This window comes from Camelina sativa, chromosome 6 (genome assembly GCF_030686135.1).
Source record: "Camelina sativa cultivar CO46 ecotype springtype chromosome 6, ASM3068613v1".
Taxonomy (NCBI): domain Eukaryota; kingdom Viridiplantae; phylum Streptophyta; class Magnoliopsida; order Brassicales; family Brassicaceae; genus Camelina; species Camelina sativa.
The window spans coordinates 11,611,788-11,631,546 of record NC_141885.1 but is presented as its reverse complement, the minus strand read 5'-3'; the positions used below and the strand labels follow the sequence as shown (position 1 = coordinate 11,631,546).

General features: G+C 35.4%; 2 protein-coding genes and 1 pseudogene across 2 annotated transcripts; 2 read left to right on the top strand and 1 right to left on the bottom strand.

Annotated features, from left to right (window-relative positions):
- The first annotated feature begins 2,342 nt into the window (after positions 1 to 2,342).
- Positions 2,343 to 3,037, top strand: LOC147942441 (uncharacterized; annotated as a pseudogene).
- A 3,721-nt stretch (positions 3,038 to 6,758) lies between these two features.
- LOC104790632 (phosphoinositide phosphatase SAC3) lies at positions 6,759 to 13,498 on the top strand. Its single transcript, XM_010516414.3, has 16 exons — positions 6,759 to 7,408; positions 7,557 to 7,758; positions 7,852 to 8,017; positions 8,226 to 8,448; positions 8,740 to 8,816; positions 9,218 to 9,405; positions 9,484 to 9,581; positions 9,676 to 9,809; positions 9,911 to 10,042; positions 10,364 to 10,724; positions 11,003 to 11,124; positions 11,223 to 11,333; positions 11,810 to 11,998; positions 12,332 to 12,508; positions 12,797 to 12,902; positions 13,079 to 13,498. The coding sequence occupies exons 1-16, from the start codon at positions 7,313 to 7,315 to the stop codon at positions 13,166 to 13,168; spliced, it is 2,472 nt and encodes an 823-aa protein (XP_010514716.2). The 5' UTR covers positions 6,759 to 7,312; the 3' UTR covers positions 13,169 to 13,498.
- A 93-nt stretch (positions 13,499 to 13,591) lies between these two features.
- On the bottom strand, positions 13,592 to 19,095 carry LOC104790630 (kinesin-like protein KIN-7B). The gene is made up of 15 exons (XM_087452893.1): positions 18,750 to 19,095; positions 18,193 to 18,439; positions 18,017 to 18,106; positions 17,806 to 17,906; positions 17,606 to 17,719; positions 17,437 to 17,518; positions 17,207 to 17,274; positions 17,001 to 17,060; positions 16,810 to 16,934; positions 16,395 to 16,593; positions 15,843 to 15,980; positions 15,623 to 15,709; positions 14,620 to 15,504; positions 14,192 to 14,499; positions 13,592 to 14,108 (listed from the first exon to the last, which is right to left on the bottom strand). Exons 2-15 carry the CDS (start codon positions 18,425 to 18,427, stop codon positions 13,778 to 13,780), a joined length of 2,823 nt encoding a protein of 940 aa, XP_087309019.1. The 5' UTR covers positions 18,428 to 18,439; positions 18,750 to 19,095; the 3' UTR covers positions 13,592 to 13,777.
- Between the last annotated feature and the right edge of the window lie 664 nt (positions 19,096 to 19,759).

Here is a 19,759-nt window from a genome sequence, read left to right as displayed (position 1 = left end):
ATAAATATATAAATATGATTAAATATTTTTTTTTAAAACCAACCCTGTAGCGTTGCTGTCGTTGGTGATGGTCTCATAAAATGTATAATTTGATTAGTAAGCTTTTATGATCATGACGATTAAAACTAAATGTATACCGTTTGATTGTACCATTCTGATAACAGATAAATATAAGCGGGAACACTATATATCAAGTTTTTTTTGTTATTTTTGCAATGAAAAACATTTTACTGTTTTTATTTCGCTAATTAATATAAGTTTAGCAAAATTTTACTGTTAATACATAATGTAACTAACTAAATATTCATCCGCGGTGCCATTTTTTCTATAAAAATAATATTTTTTTATAGATTGACTATATAATTAATGTTTAATTTTTATTTTATAAAATGTATAGCCTTACAAATATAGATATATTAGGCCATCTGTATTGGGTCAACACCTTGGGTGTGATTAACCTTTTTAAAATCGAAAATATAGGGAAAAGTGGCCGAAGAACATGTTGTTGGGTCTTCATGTAGAACTGATTTTGGGCCAGTTCCAGCCTGATGTGGCAATCCGTGAATGGATATGATTTTTTGCAAAGGAGAAAACATTTCATTTCTCCATTTGTTCGAAATCGTTGCTAGGGTTTTCCTTCTTTCTCTCCAAAGCGGCGATAGCTTCCTGGTCACCATCTTCTCCGATTAAGCTGTGTTTTCTGGCCATTAAAACACCAAAATCGAGATCTCCTCCATGTAGAAATCGATCTGTACATAGTTTTTCTACCAATCCGTTAAATATCTCTTCTTTTGTCGATTCATATGTCCGGCGATTTGAAGGCGAAGTCGAAATCCTTTACTTGAGCCTTTGTTTCCTCGTCTCCTCTGTCTCGCAAATCTCATCTCCGGCGATATAGACAAGGTAGTCCCGTCGTGTCCTCTGTCAGTTATTGTTTCATTGATGTTTCATCGATTTAGGGTCTTGAAATTTGTGAATTAGGTTTGGGTTTAGTATCATGTTATAGGGTTTCGTCTCATCTGTCAATTAAAGGTTTTGATTAATCAATATAGGATTTTAGTGAGCTTCTAGGATGTATGACTGAATTTTGAGTGTCATATGTTGTATTTGAAATCAACCTTACACTGATGAACATTAATCGATTTTTGCTTTGTTTCTGAGGCTTGTAGGTGAGGTTAAATAGGGCAAATTAAATCGGATAACCATCAACAAACCTGCATTTACTCGAAACTAAAAGGTAAGTCACACTCACTATATGTAATGCAAGGTTGGACCAGCTTGGTTTCCTGATTTGAGTGGTGTTGTGGTTTGTGTAGTAGTGTATAAGTGGTTATTCACAGATTTTATGTGACTGTAGTTGCTTGTAAAGTGTTGTTTGGTTGCAGATGTTTGGTTGGTTTATGTCTTGTATAATATGTTTGAGTGGTTTTGGTTTTTGTAAAATCCTATATTGGATAATGATCCCTGTTTCCACACTCACTATATAGCTACTGCAATAATCTTAATAGTAATTGAACCAGTTTCAGGGTGAAAGAAGACATGGGACTTGACTATATCTACGACTATGGAATAAACATCCCATTAGCCTATAGTTTTGAAGAGGAGGCTGATAGCGGTTACTATCCTCCGCAACCAGAGACTGAGATTGGATTCACCAGTCTGTGGAGCTGAACCAATTCCTGATTATGAAACACAACTGATCCAGCTCAAGGACCAGCAAAACCATTCAGATCAGAGGTTGGTGAACTTGGAGAGGCTTGTTACTGAGTTAGGTGAGAAGAAACCATTGTTTCAAATGGCCCCTGAATTGGTAGTTGTTGTTTGCTTCAGTATGAGTGTTTTGGTAGTGGCACTTATCATGTTTACTAAGTAAATTAGATTAGGCTTATGAGAAGGAAACTAGTAGTGGTCAAGTGGATCAGCTAATGTATGATTGTAGGCACAGTTTGGTATTTGGATTGTAGTTTTAAAGACAGAGTCACATGAATTTGTTTTGTTTGTTTTGGAAGACAAAAATTGACAGAGTCACATGCTTTTGTTTGTAACAAAGACCAAAGTTCACATGTGTTTGTCCGTAAATTAACTTGTCGTTTTGAAAAAAGTTCACTTGATGTATCACAGACCTTTGTTTGCACAAGAGTTTTTTACCCTCTATATATATCAGAAGAGCATAAGAGTTTATTTCATCAAAATCAAACATACACTTCTCTCATAAACCAAACCAAGAAAACATTTCCTTTTCTCACCAAAAACATAAAATTCTCTTCTCTCTCTATCTACAAATTGCAAGTTTATTCTCTTGTATTGTTTTCTTTTGTTCATCTTATTAATAAATAGCTTTTATGGCATCTTCTTCCAACAATTTTCACTACCATTATGATCCGAATAGTGATAGTTTTAACCAATTTTTCTAAGAGCAATTTAATAATCAATTTGAAGCTGCTGAAGACGAAATTCCAGCCGAAAGGAATAAACATACATATATCGATAGAAAACGGGAAGAAGGGCACGAACGTTTGTGGAACGATTATTTTAGTGATAATCCTACTTACGCGGAGAGGCAATTTCGCAGACGGTTCCGAATGAACAAGTCATTGTTCTTGCGTATTGTGAATCGTCTTAGTGAAGAAGTTCCATATTTTCAACCAAAAAAGGATGCAACCTTCCGGAATGGTTTATCACCGCTACACCAATGTACTGCAGCAATTCGACTATTAGCATATGGGACTGGGTCAGACTCGGTTGACGAATATATACGTCTTGGTGAATCGACTGCTCGTAAATGTTTGGAACATTTCGTCGTCGGAATAGTTGACTTGTTTGGCACTGAATACCTACGCCGACCCACACCAGAGGATCTTCAAAGGCTACTCTTTTATGGAGAACAGCGCGGTTTTCCAGGGATGGTTGGAAGCATCGACTGTATGCATTGGAAGTGGAAAATTGCCCAACCGCTTGGAAAGGAATGTATTCACGAGGCACCAGTAAACCAACAATTGTTTTGGAGGCGGTAGCTTCACAAGATCTTTGGATATGACACGCATTTTTTGGAGCTCCAGGTACTTGTAACGATTTAAATGTTCTTGATCAATCACTAGTATTTAATGATATTATTTACGGTCGAGCTCCCGAAATTACGTACTATGTCAACGGAAGGGAGTATAATTTGGCTTACAATCTGACAGATGGTATTTACCCCGAATGGGCGACATTTGTTAATTCCATCCCACAACCACAACACCCGAAACATCGTTTGTTTGCAGAACGTCGAGAAGGTGCACGAAAAGATGTTGAGCGTGCATTTGGAGTCCTGCAATCTAGATTCGCCATGATTAAAAATCCATCTCTTTTATGGGCGAATGGTAAAATTGCATATATTATGAGAGCATGTCTCATACTCCATAATATGATTGTCGAAGATGAACGAGATTCATACACACTCTATGACGAACAAGAATTCCAACAAGAAGATGGAACCAGATCTACTCCGGATCTTACGTTTTCAGTAAATATGGCTTCAAATCTTGAGGGTTTAGGTGATGGTCATACAAGAATTCGTGATAGACAAGCCATCACAAATTAAAAGAGGATTTGATTGAGAATATATGGAATAAATCTGGACATTAAACTATGTATTAATTAAATAAAATGTTTGTGTGCTTTAATTAAGTAATATGTTTGTTTGTTTTTATTTATTTATATCTTTAATGTTTTTTTTGTTTCATAAAAATTTGGTATTGTATTTTGAATTTTAGTATAGTTTTTTAAGTTTGCAATTTAAATGTTATTTTTTAAAGTTTTTAAAATTTTAATATGTTTTAGATTATTATATTTTTAAATCTTATGTTCTTAAACATGTTCTCCCAATAACCAACTTCTTAAACAAAAGATCTAAACTAATGATCTTACATTATTTTAATAATATTTTTACTCTAAGAACACCCTAAACAGTTCTCCCAATGCAGATGCCCTTAGTTAGTATGGAAATTAGAAAGTATTTTGTTTGAAGTTTAGTGTTTTATATTATAGTATAACATACAATTAAATAAATAGTGATTTATAGAAGGAATATATTGTTTTTTTTTTATTTACAGAGAGTTGTATTTTTATTATTTAAATTTTTTTAAATATATATACATGATAATTTTGTATTTAGTTTTGTATGTATAATATATAAAGAATCAGTTAACATTCGTATATATAGATTTGTTGTGAAATGCAAATAAAATTTGTTAACAGTTATTTGTTTGACATAAATTCCACATTTTTTAAAATAAAATTTGGTTTTTGCAAATGGACCCAAGATGTGTGTATGTAATTTATCAGAAATGGGAAAATAGCTATTTGACAAAAATACTAATTCAGTATACTAATTACTTATATATATATATATATATATACATATATCTTAAGTAATTGACTTTTGTTTTAAAGTAAACTAATATTGGATTTTTTTTTGTTTTTTCTAGACCAACACAATTGTTCTTGTTTTATCTGACAAAACAAAACTATCATCTTCTCCGTCTTTGTTTTATCCCGTCCATTGCGACATCTCCGCCCATCTTGATTTTTAGTCAATCGATTTCATCATCTTTATTTGTCATAATTCGTATACGAAAGAGTGTTTAAGTTTTCTAATGAAAATAGGAGACATCATTATTAATTTTCGATTTTTGGCATATCTAGAACACGAAAGAGTGTTTAAGTTTTCTAGTAAGCTTTGTGTAATTGTGTGCTGATGTATAATCAGAGTTTAGGTATAGAGTATTTATATACTGATCATTTAGGTTGACTAAACAACCATGTGCACGCAAAAAATATTCGATTAAGCAACTTATTGGGGAAAATGAGGTGTAATCTGTTATATTTTTACAATATTCTTGGGATATGATATATCTTAGCATTTAAATTTTATTTGTTTTGAACATATATATTCGGGAAAAATAATTGGATATCAATGCGTTGAGATCGAAAATCTTGGCCACGGATCCTCCTCCAAGATTGAAAATCAATTCGTTTATTGATTAGACCGATTGTTTAAGAAATGTTTGTATGAAGAAAATATTGTTTTGTAAAATTGGAAACTTAATATTAAGGGAATCTCTTTTTTAATAAAACAGAAGTACACAACATAGTTTTTTGTAACTTTATATTTTTAATAAATGGTTACAAATAGGTTATAGATAGGTTATTGATTAATTCATATATTAATCGGTTACACCTAAATATTGGGTGCAATCTTAATTGGGGATATATTCCAAACTGATAATTGATATATTAATGGTAACAAATAAAATCATGGATATTTCAAACTGTATTTTCGGAAGATTTTAGTTCTATATCAAGTTGTTTTCAAAGATCTTTAAACACAATATTACAATTTTATTTTCCATAGATTTTATTGATAAATCACAACGTTTAAATAAATTTCTTTTATTTATATTATAATCTTAAGACTTACATACTCTAGCACATGTTAAATTTTTATATACTTTAGCACGGGTTAATAATTTATATACTCTAGCACGGGTTAAAATTATATAAAATTAACAATATAAGACTTACATAATAGATTTACATTTCCATGAATGATATTTACAATAAAATTTGTTTGCATGAGTTGCATCATTTTTAGACAATTACAAATAATATTATAAACAATTACATATACAACATTTTAGAAATAGTGAAATGTATTTCAACCCATGTTTTAGCACGAGTCCAAATCTAGTTAAATTAATTATAAACTTAATACTTAATGTTAAAAGGAGTTATTCCCATTGTTTTGGAAAATTTCTTAGGATAGAAAATCTTGTTTCCAAAAATTTGAATTCAGAATAAATAATTAGATGAAAAACAAATCAATATTTAATATCAATGATATGTTTGTAAATAGATTTGAACTTCAAAATTTATTTCATAAATGTCTGCAAAAATGTATATATAGATGATAGTGGTTTAGTATTGTCTTGGGTGAATTAATCGAACTAATTCAAAAAAAACCAAAATTATAGATTATCTGAATAGCTCGTAAATTCATGAACTGAAAGAACTAGAGTCAAAGTCAAAATACTTTGGGTATTCAAAGTAACCGAAATACAATTTTTATACCTAAAAATAATAGCTACTTTTAGATCTGATAATCAAAATACACGAAATATAATAAACTATCCAAAACAAATACTTAAAAAAAAATTTTTGAACCAAATTTCTTTTTTGTACTTTTATGCTTTCCAAATCATATAACCTAGAAAATCAGACATGAACGGAACCAAATATCTAAACGTCCAAAATTGTACAAGAAAAATGTCATTTGATTTAATGTCTTTGGTTCAATATTTGTTTAGTTCAAAAAATATTTTTTTAGATCCAAATATCTAAAAACTGAAATTTTGGAAGATCTAGTGAATCAAAGAACAGAAATTCCCACAATATTATTTTAGTTTTCTTTAAATGAGAAAAAACTAAATCATCTTAGATAAAAAAAAAAAAAAAAAAGGATGAACGTAATTCAGTGAAATAAGAAAGTAAACGTGAACTTAGGAAAATAAAATAAAATAAAAATAGTAACAACTGTGTTGTCAAAACTCAAAAGTGCAGCTCTTCCATTGGTGTCCATACAGCTGTAGCTTGAGCTCGCTTTAGGTCACGAGAAAATTCATAAACCGAAAAATACATAAGTAACAGGGTACATATTAATAAATTAATTAATTGATCATCAAACCAATATAAATAAATGAAAAAAAACCAGAAATTGTGGTTTTCATTAGCACCCTTCTTCCCGGTTTACCAATCTGGTCTGGAGAAAATCAAAATCAAAATCAAAATCAAAATCAAACAACCACCTCTTTCCATTTTCTCTCTTCGTCTCCGTCAGATAAAAAAGCTTCTCTCTCTCGTAACGAATTGATCATTCTTCCCGGTTCTTTCATCATTTGTTTCCACTTCCTGAGTGATGATGATGATTCTGTGATCAGTTTTCGCCATCGCACTCTCTATTTTTATTTTTATTTTTATTTTTTTTAATTTATATTTTCGGGGATTTCTTGGATTTTGCTTTTACGCAATTCCGAGAGGGAAGCATCTTCTGTGTTGTTTGTTTGTAGCTGAGAGATACGAAACTTTTGGCTATTGCTGTGTTTCGTTTCGTTGAGGTTTGATTTGGTTACGTTTGATTCCGCAACTTTTGATCTGGTGAATGCTCCGGCGATAATAATATTTCCCTGAGCCAGCGGCTCGGGGGAGATCTGTTAAAAGTCAAAAAAGAATTGTCGACGAGCATTGTGGATTTTTTTATATTTCTTTTCCAGCTATGTCTTCAACTGAAGATGCTGGTTTAGGCTCATCTGGACCACATTCTCTTTACGCTTCTATTCAGGAGGAATTCAAACTCTTCGAGACTCAATCGGTAAATTTACAACTTCCACTTTTTTCAATTTTGGGATCAGGAGCTACGGTAGTTTCAATTTGTGTTGACTTGTTAAGTCTTATGGTGTGTGTCTCTTCGTATAAAATGTGCTTCTCTCTAAGGACTCTTTTGACGATACTATTTGCAGAACTTTTACATGATTGGTTGGGATGGAAATGGGGTTTACAGAGTACTAAAGATCGATCGCCTTGATCCGTCTGAGCTTAACATTAGTCAAGATTCGACTCCTTATACCAAGAAAGAGTGCTATGAGTTGTTAAAACGGATACACGAAGGGAACAAGGCTACGGGTGGGCTAAAACTTGTGACTCTTTGTTATGGTATCATTGGTATGTGTGTTTTTCTCAAGTTTTTTTTTTTACAGGTCCATCAATTGTTGTGTTTATTTTTGAGCTTCTTCTCACACTACTATATTCTCTCAGGCTTCATTAGATTCTTGGGACCATACTACATGCTGCTTATAACTGAAAGAAGAAAAATAGGCGAAATATTTGGTCACAGCGTCTACGCTGTATCGAAGAGCGAGATAGTTGCGTTGCAAAATTCTACTTTGCAGTGCAACGTTTCTAATTCAAGAGATGAAAACAGGTTGTTGAGATTTCTTGTGTTATATTTTGTTTGTTTATGTTTGGAATGTGTCTAAACATATTTTTTTCTTCACTATTCTTCTCTCTGTTCCCTCAAAAAAGAAAGCACAGTTCTGTAGACGTTCCATCCTTTCAACGTTTTAATGAGCTGAAGTCATCTAACCCTTACACCTTTTCTTATGTTGTGTTTCCAATTTGTTGATGACCAGATACAAGAGACTCTTGTCTATGGTGGACCTTACTAAAGACTTCTTTTTCAGCTATTCTTACAATATAATGAGAAGTTACCAGAAGAATGTATGCAATTACGAGACCGGACATATTCTCTATGAGAAAATGTTTGTCTGGAATGAGTTCTTGACTCGGAGAATCCGACATCATCTTCAAAATACCCTGTGGACTGTAGCATTGGTTTATGGTTTCTTTAAGCAGGTGAGAATTGTATGTTTAATGACAGCTCACTGCTAGAAGAAAATTTCAAAATGCATGTCATCTTTTTTGTCTTACACCCAATACCCAGAGTCCTGTAATATCTTGTTTTATCATTTTTTATTGCACCAAAGGCTTAGTCAGAAGCTTTCTGTTTCACATACAGATTTCTATCATATTATATCAGTTATGGCACTATTGTCGTGTTACTTCTGTTATATGTAGTTATGGTATACTGGCATCTTGATCTTCAACACCTGGATACTCAAGAACCATGCCTCATTTTGCATGTAGGCCTCTCTTTCTGAATCTGGGCGGAATTTTAAGATCACTCTTATTGCTAGGCGTTCCCGTCATAATGCTGGAACCAGGTAAACAATTTTTTTTTTTTTTTTTTTTGAATGTAATGTTAAATTATATTCAAAGAAAAAATAACGTTGTTACAACTTGTGCTGGGCGTGTTCGAAAAAACTTAGAAGGTTAAGATTACAGAGAAAGTGATAAAACCAGTGTCATATTCTTGTTTGGAACCACGCCTGAAGCCCCGTAAACAATTTCTTTCACTCCCTAGTTAGGCAGTTTAGGCTCTGTGGTAAGCATGTATTGACATTGCAAGGCGTGCCTCCAGAGACTAAATGTAAAATTTTCCAAATAAAGACTGCATAGGTAGTCATATCTGGATATATCTCACTAGAGCATTGCACAATACCCAACAATAAGAGTTGTAAACTATACATCTTATTACCCTCTCGTAATTATCTCTTCACATTAGGTACTTGAAGCGAGGAGTAAACAGAAATGGCAATGTTGCCAATGATGTCGAGACCGAGCAGATAGTGTCCGAAGATGTTCCTGAAGACCACCCTATGCAAGTGAGTTCTGTTGTGCAGAATCGTGGCTCAATCCCTCTTTTCTGGTCACAAGAGACATCACGACTGAATCTAAAGCCGGACATAGTCTGTAAGTTTTGTGACACTAAAATTTCTGCACTGCTCCCCCTCCTCTCTTCTCTGTTTGACTGCTTTCTATCAAATGCAGTGTCAAAAAAGGAACCAAACTATGAGGCGACTAGACTTCACTTTGATAACCTTGTAGAACGATATGGAAACCCTATCATTATTCTGAACTTGATCAAGGTGAGTTGTCTAATCCACCTAGTATCTCACTTGCTGTCATCATTTTTTCTTATGCATCCACACCTCATCGTTCCTTCGTTTTCACATTCAATAGACAAAAGAGAAGAGACCTAGAGAGTCAATCCTCCGAGAAGAATTTGTTAATGCAATTGACTTCATAAACAAAGATTTACCTGAGGAAAGTCGTTTGCGATTTCTCCACTGGGACCTGCACAAACATTTTCGGAGGTATCTGTCGTATACACCCTTCCAGCTGCTAGAATCGTGTGAAAGCCTTTCAATATATTTGTAGATAAAAAGCAGTTTTCTGTTTTATCTCCTTCTTCCAGCAAAACAACAAATGTCTTGGCACTCCTCGGCAAAGTAGCTGCCTGTGCATTGATGTTAACAGGTTTATTTTATTATCAAGTCACACCAGCCATGAAGATCGAGGGTTACATGAGCTTGTCTTCTTCTTCTGAGTAAGTCCTCTAGCTTGAATTCTTCAATCACTTGTTTATATCATTTTGTCGTCCAACTTATATTTTGTGGTGTCTGCTCAATTTCCTCTTCTTCATTTAATTTATGATGAACCTTTTTTATGTAAATTATTGTATTTTCCTCTTAGTGATGATATCTCGGCTATGGTCATTGATTATCATTAGTTTGTAAAATTTATTTTAAATGAGTAATACTGTAATAGCATGAACGACAGGCTGGCAGAGATGGTGTAATAAAAATAGATTTTACAAAATAATTTTGTAAGCAGAAAATGATACAGTTCTGCTGTTTAAAAATTGCAGTGCTGACACTGGAGATATATCTCCACACACTAGTTCGGATGATGATAATGAGGATCATGATAGCCTTGAGAAGAAATCTAGTAGGAGTAAGAATATTGCTAATGAAAAATGTGATGTCAAGCCACCCAGGCTTCAGAGTGGCGTTCTTAGGACCAATTGCATTGATTGCCTTGACCGAACAAATGTAGCACAATATGCATACGGTTGGGCTGCTCTTGGGCAGCAGATTCATGTATTAGGAATTAGAGATGTACCAGCCATAGAACTTGATGATCCTTTGGCTATTTCGTTAATGGGGTTGTATGAGAGAATGGGCGACACACTAGCTCATCAGTATGGCGGATCCGCAGCCCACAACAAGGTAATGCTAATTTATTTTACTCTGAAATTCACGGAAACATCGATTTGGTTTGTCTTGTTCATAAAGTTTTGTAAAATATCTCTTGCTTGAAACAATGGGTGATATGGTTCTTAATTTTGTTATTTGATTATTTTCCATAATCAGTGAATAATATTTAGAATCATCTGTGATTCCTGGTTAAGTAATGTCAAGACCAAAATAAACGTCTTAAGTTAACATATTGAACATTATTATGTGGATGCATAATGTTGATTTCTAGAATTTCTTGTGGGCAATAGGTTTTCAGCGAGAGAAGAGGCCAGTGGAGAGCAGCAACTCAGTCACAGGAGTTCTTGAGAACTCTGCAACGATATTATAATAACGCCTATATGGATGCAGATAAACAAGACGCCATTAATATGTAAGTTACTCTCTCTCTCTCTCTCTCTCTCTCTCTCTTTCTGTGGAAACATATTCGTGTTGAAAGTGTTTTCAGGTTTGTAACTTTTCTACATGCAGATTTCTTGGCACGTTTCAGCCTGAACAGGGAATGCCGACAATCTGGGAGTTCCGGTCAAATTCCCTCTCCAATAGACGAAATGGAGAGATGAGCATAGGGGAAGATGAAAGGTAGCTTCTGACAGTGCAAACATAAATCTGGTGCTAGCTTTTTTATACATCTCATCCTTAATTTGCTCCTTTAGACACACTTCAGTGATTAAGGAGTCCTATTGTTTCTAATATATTGTAGACCTAATCGAGGTGTCTGCTACAGGATATTTTAGATGGATAGGTTCAACATCTTTTGATAGAATCTCATTCTCTAATGTAGCTTCCATTTTTCTTGCTGACACCCAATTTTTCCTAATTTTATGGGACGACCAAACCATTTTCTTAGTTGAGAAAATGGATTCATGAGAAACGAGGATTGGTTTGGTCACTGCATTAAGCTAAATGCTATTTTAGAACTTTTAGCTGCTGATAGAATCTTAAATGACAGCTATCTGTTTCGTATGATGTTTATGTCTTTTTTTTTTCTCTTAAAATGAGATACCTTGACTGTCATTTTCCTTCAGTAATTTGAGCTCATCGTATAATGCATTCAGGTTTCTTGTGAAAAGGTGCTTATCAGATGGGAATTTTCTCCATGAAAGCTGCACTCCGCTGTCAGCCATGAGTATCAATCATGAAAGAATGCCACAAAAAGGTTTCTCTGCGCCATTACAGCATGTGAGCCATATTCATTCAGAGTCATCATCTGATATACCAGTTTCTAATGATGTAGCATTATCAAGGTTTGTTTCTATAACTCTTACATCTTATTCTGAGTGGAGTTAAGATTATACATTTTTCCAGTGTTAGGAATTGTCTTGGTTATGATAGTTGAACCTATTTGGATAGGCATGCTGTAATTTCTTTTGAAGTGTCCATGCATGTTGTGGGCGTTATACTTTTGTTGGGAAAAGATCTATTGTTTATATCATTTTTATTAATTGGAGGGAGCTCATGTGGTCTGAGGTTGTTGTCTTGGCTCTTCATGGAATCAAAGAATTAACCTTAACGCATTTATTTTATTCAGTGAGCCGTAGTAGGTTAAACTGACTTTTCCAGCCATAATTTCTATGTAGGTGTACTCCTTCTATGCCTAGGAAACAGCTTTTTGGAGATGCGCAAAAGGTTCATCGTTTTGGTAGCGACCAAGTTTACTTTGGCGGGGAAGAAGACATGTCTAGTGTCTCCAATTTTGTTGATATTGAGTGGCTTTCATCATCAGAAAATTCATGCGTGAATGCTCTATTTGACAGGTAACAAATATCATGCTTTAAAGAGCATAGATACAGAAGTGGTAAATACTACTAAAGCTTGTAACGCAAGAGCATGAAATTGTTAGCCAGTAGAAAAAAGTCAGTCAACTGCTCTTAACCCCAAATTGAAAGAGCATGACCAAATTGAGTACTAAACTCATAGTTAATTTGATTATGAGGTAGAAGCCGATAGTAACTTGTGGTTTTTCCAAATACATAATACCAAGATCCACTTTACTCTTAGCTGTCAAATATGGTTGTCGTGATAAATCATGTTACTTTTGGCAGGTCGTCAGCACTTACAAGGAATTTGACAACGTCTTCAACAGAGAATATTATCAATGTAGGACAATCGGCACCAACTACAAGTAAAAGTGGGTCAAGCAGCAGTAAGGTCAGTGGCCTCCAAATTTAACTTAGCGTTTCTTTGTCTATTATTGGTTTCGCTCACAATGAACTTGGTTGGTTTTGTTTCATCCACGAATGTGTTGATGATGTTAGTTTCACAACCGCACTTTGATTGGTTTAGAAATTGTTTTTGCTTATGTGAGAAACTGTATTTTTCGGCAGGGGAAGGAACCGATGGGAACAAAGATTCGGGAGGACTTTGCAGATAGCTTCAAAGAATGGGTAGCATACGGTGAAGCACTCTGTCACTGAGTCCAAAATCTTAGGAACACGGAATGGTACAAAAGAGTAGTGTAATACTGAAAATAGCTGAAACGTTCTTTTGAGACTCACTCACCCCCCCCCCCCCCCCCCCCCCCCCCCCCCCCCCCCTTAATTTGTTTTGAAGCCGTTTGTAAATAGTGTAATGTTATATATATATATATAAATCTTTGTACGATTCGTGTGAAAATTATTTGTAGGTAATCCCTTTCTTTACCGCTTTCTTAGTCTATCTGTAATCGTCTGAAACACAAACACCTGCGGTTCTATATTGCGTTTGTGTTTTCAGAAGTAGTCAACGTGAGTGACTTGCTTGATTAATGGTTACACAAGTGTGGTAATTACTAACGCCATTTATATACGGGAATGCAAAATTTTGTGTTGCTACGTCGATACCTGAAGTGGCCCGTTATATCGAGTGATACAGAAAACATTTCACAATTTGAAGATTAACATGGATCCCTAGTGTTAGGATTTTATAAAGAGAGTTTCACAGATCGTGTGAATAACCCTCTCTATTTAGCATCAAGAGACTTTGAAGTTGAACGATTTACAAAAAGAGAAATGTAGCCGTGTTGGATAATATATCAGCTACAACAACTAGAGATGCAACAAGTTGGATATGAAGTTCCATCCCATCATCCATGTCTTCTTATCTGAAGGAGACGCAAAGTTGAGTTCAAACATTTCCTTTCGTATGTTCTCACCCGAGTCACAGAATCCGACAAGCTTAGCCACGATCTCCGCACTCTCTCTCACGTGGTGCATGTTGTGAGGATCTGTCCAGAGTTTGTTAATGAACTGATGCCTCCTTTGTTTTCCCACCGGCGGCACATCCCATTTCAGGTACAGCATCTCCCTTTCCTCTGCTCCTAGCTTTGTGTTTACCCGTTTCGCCAAATACTCTCTCTCCTGCTTCAATGCCCTAACACTGTACACCATAGACAGACATATGCTTGTGAAAACCCTCATAGAGTCAAAGAAAAGGAAGAAATAGGAAAGCACTTGTACTACCTCGATGCTACGTAGCTTGCTGGTTCATCCCCAAGCAATGCAGGACTCGCATTCCCAAGCTCGGCCAAGTGCTGTTCGAGCCATGTCAGCCTGCGGAGCTCAACTTCCATGTATATTTGATCAGCTGGATCTCCTTTGAATAACATGTAGAACTGTGTCCTGTGAATGATTGAGATGTGGCACAGATGCCATAACATTATGATTTGCTTTCTCTGCTCTTCAAAACACAAGGGCCAATCCATCTGAGATTCATCCGTTGCATCGGACTCTGAAGCAGGACCTGTCTCGTTTGCCTCCAGTTCTAACACCTAACATTGACAGATTTTAAGTTACTGCTTCCTGCATCTAAAAGCACTGGACAAATTTTCCATAAGGCGAATATGACAAATTAAAACATGAATGAGCACAAGTCACAAGTTTAAACTGACCTGGCAAACAAGAAGCTGCTTCTGGTATTGAAGCTTTGCCACACGTTCTTTCAATCCAGTAACATAAGCTTTGATGTTTTGTATATTCTCTTCGGCAGCATTCTTAAACATGCGCTTCATTCTCTTAACATCGACTGAATTTGCTTGTCGTGATACAGGCGTTCCTTCCCTTGACGGTGTTCGACTACGGTTATCATCCCTCTTTGGTGGAGTAACTCCAAAAGACAATGGGGCTGAATTAGCAGACACAACATTGCTCTCAGGAGCCTTATTTTCTGTCCCAGAAAGAGGTGAACATGGTGCCCGGATCATATGATGTATGTTAGGACTATTACTTAAGCCGAAGGGAAGAGTTCTCTTCTTTTTCATCTGGGTCCTGAAATCTGGAGTCTGTTCATCTGTCTGAAAAGACGAGACAAGCATGTCAATAGTGTTCTGAACAGTCTCAAGCTTCTTCTCCAAAGCTCCAATTTCTTGAGAATTCAGCCTGGTTATTTCTTCCTTCAGGTTAGCTTTATCACCAACTACAATTTCCTCGGTTATAAGGTTGCTCTTCTGCATGTCCCGGATTTCTGACAGCATTTTTGCAACTTTTTCTGCAGCTTGTTGATCACCCAGTTTATGGGATGTCACTTCTTTATGAATTAGCTCCAGTGCTTGGTTTGCTTCCTCACCCAACTTCTTTTGATGCTTTTCAAGCAAACGAATTTCTTGGACTAGCGCTGTTGGATCTGCTGAAGTTAAAGACTGCCTCACATTATCCTTTCTCCTACCACGAGTTGTTCTGCGGCTTTTCCGAGCAGAATTACTTGGAATGGACTCCTCCTCAGTATGGTAGGAGAGACACCTTGCCACTTGAGAAATAGTTTCACACTCATTTGACCCCTGTAACCAATTATATAAGCATGTGTGCATAAGGTTGACTTTATCCCAGAAAATATTGGAATCTCATATTAGCACATGAATGAGCACAAGCACTGGAGCTAATTCATAAAGCACATACCTTCAGTTCCTTTGCTTTTCTTTCTAGATCAAGTTCAGATTGCGCAATGTCTCTCTGACGCTTTAGCTCTTTCATTTCGGATTCCATCTGCCATTAGTTTAAAAATTAAGTTCACGTCCCATATTGTTTACCTGTTTTTAGTCTGTGAGGTCCACATTTTCGAATATGCAGAAGAGATAATTCAAGATGTAGATGTGGTTCTGAAAGTCTAGGTCCATACCTGTTGGATTTTCATCTCTTTCTCAATTAACAGAGACTTTAAGCAGGTAGATGAACTGGACTCCGGGCTTCTTAACTCTGACTCGAGTTTGGCTACTTTTTGCTGCAGATGTTTCAGCAACTTTTTGTCTGAGACAACCTACAACAGAAAATCACATCCCTAGAATGAGTACCAGCAGAAGGGTATATATTCTGTCAACACCATTTTGTTTTTCATCAAACACAAAGAAGTTTGAAGCAAAAGAAGTAATGTTAGTGGTAGAGCGACAAAAGAAGGCTTTGAAAATATATGTATCTTAATTCATGGAAAGAGAAGATTTTCTGTACAGTCAGATTAACCTTCAAAGATTGCTCAGTTTCTAGAATTCTTTCAATCTAATTGTAGATAATTGCATATGTTCTCTATAAGATGATGATTGCTACACACGAACGAAACTATGTTTGCAATGAAAGGCCAAAGAAAAGCTATAGGTTGACAAACGCAAAGTTTTATTTAATCATCCTGTTTCTACAAAACGAAAGACCCCTATAAGTATCTAACTAAGTGGCATACCATGTTGACTTTAGCGCAGTTGGTGACTTCCTTCGCACTCATGGCAAAAGAGAGTGTCTTTTTGGTCTGTTCAACGTGGCTCAGTGCTGGGCTAATCGTACATATAATTGCTGTTCTAGCATTCCCGCCAAGTGAATTTTGCAAAATCCTTGTCAGCTTTGAGTCTCTATAAGGCACATGATCACTTCTTCGACCAGAACTACAACCAAAATAACAAAATTAAATAATACAGAACCTTAACTTTTGCATTTCCAATCTATGCTGCCACTGGAAAGCAAGGTTTTAAGCAATATAAAGTATTAATGTTTTGCTAATATCTTAAAATGCCGTACCGGTATAAATGTTCATCAAGCTAAAAGGTAATTTAGACATGCCCAAAGACAACCATAGTGTTCAAAGTATTGTGCTTTCTGACCTCAGTTTTCTGATCACTGTAGTAAGTGTCAATAAACTACGGTTAATATGGCTTCCTTCCTTCAATCTTAGACCATCTGCGTTTGTTTGACAAGCACGTTCGCTTCCAGCAAGATCAACAAGATTCTGCACCAATGAAATTGTCTTAAATACCAAGTGAAGCTTCAGCCCAAAGATAAAAAATTGACTTACCAGAGTTGCCATGAAAGACTGCACACAGCCTGCTATTTCCCTGAGACTGCTCTGGATGGTCTGAATATCAAAAGCACAGAACATGAGAAATTGTGGAACGTGGTTACTTTCACTGTCTAATAGGTACCACTTGTCTGTGTTTAAGAAATTAGAGAACTAGAGTATTAATTCAATCATGCAGCATATCACATTAGCATAGATCATACCAGCCGGATAATCTGATGCGATCTTGAACTTTGGTCGTTCAAAGCAGTTTCACCTACTTGCCGATGATCTGTAACAGCAAATAGAAAATCACATAATATCATTAATCAGACATATTTTAGATATGTCTACATAATTCTGAGGCTTTGCTCAACATATCTACCTAGAGTACTATCATCATCAAATGCATAAAAAGATACAGAGCATCTGAACAGGTGACAGGAAGAATTACCTTCACAAGTGCGAATTAAATGCTGTAAATGTTGCCTGCTTTCTACCACTTTCTCCACCAGATTTTCCACAATGGTTCCTTTCTGCAATATAGACAACATTCTTATACTAGCCGAGACAGTATATGCCTCTTTGAGCGTTTGACTTAGCGTTTCTGACCCTTTACATACCTCTGGATCATCTAACAGCCGAAGGTACCCAGAATCACGATTTAAAAGGTCAACCACGTTCTCGTTATAGATCTCCAAGGCAGATACTTTCAAGACGAACCTCCTTTCTTGAGTCTGCATAGATTTCAATAGATCCATATATAACATATCACCTCGTAACTTAAACAATAACTAGGAACCATCAAAATTTGGTCACTCACGTTTCTTATATGCTCGTATATATCCTTAACAACACTTTCAGTAACCCCCCTCATTGTAAACGTCTTGCCACTGCTGGTCTGACCATAAGCAAAAATAGTTGCTGCAACGAATAAAGACAAGAGTTCACGTATCCAGATGATAGCTAAAGCTTAATAAAAACGAAAGATATCTTTAGATGATGGGATTTTGAGAGATATCTGTTCAATTTACCGTTGGTTCCTGCTAATGCAGATAGTGCAACGTCCCTAGAACCACCTTCATAGACCTCTTGTGTTGCACAGGTTGGCTCAAAAACTTTATCTACAAGTACAAAGAAGGCAAATGAGCTAATATAACAAAAAAAAAAAATGGAAAGAAGAAAAAGACAGATAAGCAAATGAGAATACCAAACGAGTATTTCGTTGCAGGCCTCTCAGGGTTGGGATTCTTAAAGACGATGGTCTGATCATCGGGACATTCCAATGCAATGAGATCATATTTGGCTTGTTCCCTCGAATTTAGTGGTCTCATCCGGATAGTGACAAGAATCTTCTCCTCTGTAACTTTGGAACCACCAGGAGTATAAGGATTATTATTAACCCTGTCAATCTTACTTAACGGTGTTCTCGGAGGTCCCATCATCTTCTTCTAAAACTGAAACCAAAATTAGAAACTGAATTAGCTAGGCCTTTAAATGTTACAAAACCTAACTATATACAGTGATCACAAGATTAAACCTAACTATAGATCGTAATACTCCATATGAACGAACACACAATCCAGTAAGCCTAATCACCGAGCCCAAGATCTTCTTTCAAAAAATCAGTAATCGTAACTGTTAGATTATTCAGAATCCATCTATGGAAACTGGAACAACGCGCATACTTGAGAAATCCAACATAATAGTCACCTGAAATCAAATCCAGAATAGGAAAGAAGAAAGAAATTAGAAAGAATCACTTACAGAGACGAGAAGGGGTTGAACAGCGGGAAACGCCGTCGGAGGATGAAAACGCGGCGGTCGGCGACGGACGGCGTAAATCTTTGAGCCGGACAGAATCAAAATTCAAATCGACGGGGAGATTGGGAAGATGATGATTAGGCTTTCGCAGAGGCGAAATCGAGAAACCAAGATAATGAATGTGGAACGGAAACTTATCTCCTTTCTTGCTGATGCTTTCAAAGCTTTCTCCCTCTTTTACTTTCTTTTTTAAATTTTTTTTTTTTTTTTTTTTTTCTTCGCACACCTGAAAGAAATATTTTGAACATTTAAACGGCCGAAGATCGAGGGTTCTAAATGTCTCACGTGTACGACTGTAATTTTCACATCGGAATAGTACTTCTCACCTTAAAACGACGTGGTTTTTACATTGGAAGGAGAATTGTTTTAGTCGTTACCTTTTTTCATATGTAATTTTCATTGCTATAAAATAGATGAAAAAGTTACAAAAAATAAGACTATGATATTGTAAACTACGTCATGAAAATTTAGCTCTATTTTAATATATATATATAGATGAAATTAAAGATGAAAAAGGTTGCAATATTGTTGTATTATATGTATTATTTCCAGTTTAACCCTATTCTATATTAATAACTAGCTATTTTTACCATAAGACGATTATGACATTGTTGTATTATATGTATTATTTCTAGTTTTACCCAAAATTCTATATTAATAATATACTCATAATTAATATGTAAATAGAATCATACCATAACATTATTATCACCACCACTACTTTATTTTTTAAAAAGAATTAATTAAGTATACTTATTCTTTGATTTCATCGATTAATACAATTATTGTGGGCATGCATGCACACATTAATTCATCGTTAACTTATACATTTATTTATTTTTTTTTATTTTCAACAACTTTAACTACATCAGCTGAGGTAAAAAAAAAAAAAACTACATCAGCTCAAATTATCGAACTGAAAGAGAGATTGTCTACAAATGTGATACTAAGAG

What these genes read in the sequence shown, in the direction of transcription:
- LOC104790632 (XM_010516414.3), top strand. Translation starts at nt 7,313, where the DNA reads ATGTCTTCAACTGAAGATGCTGGTTTAGGCTCATCTGGACCACATTCT. An exon ending in TTTATGGTTTCTTTAAGCAG is followed by an intron (nt 8,449 to 8,739) that starts GTGAGAATTGTA and finishes TTTTGCATGTAG; the next exon opens with GCCTCTCTTTCTGAATCTGG. An exon ending in CGTCATAATGCTGGAACCAG is followed by an intron (nt 8,817 to 9,217) that starts GTAAACAATTTT and finishes TCTTCACATTAG; the next exon opens with GTACTTGAAGCGAGGAGTAA.
- LOC104790630 (XM_087452893.1), bottom strand. Translation starts at nt 18,427, where the DNA reads ATGATGGGACCTCCGAGAACACCGTTAAGTAAGATTGACAGGGTTAAT. An exon ending in TGCAACGAAATACTCGTTTG is followed by an intron (nt 18,107 to 18,192) that starts GTATTCTCATTT and finishes TTGTACTTGTAG; the next exon opens with ATAAAGTTTTTGAGCCAACC. An exon ending in TATACGAGCATATAAGAAAC is followed by an intron (nt 17,720 to 17,805) that starts GTGAGTGACCAA and finishes AAATCTATGCAG; the next exon opens with ACTCAAGAAAGGAGGTTCGT.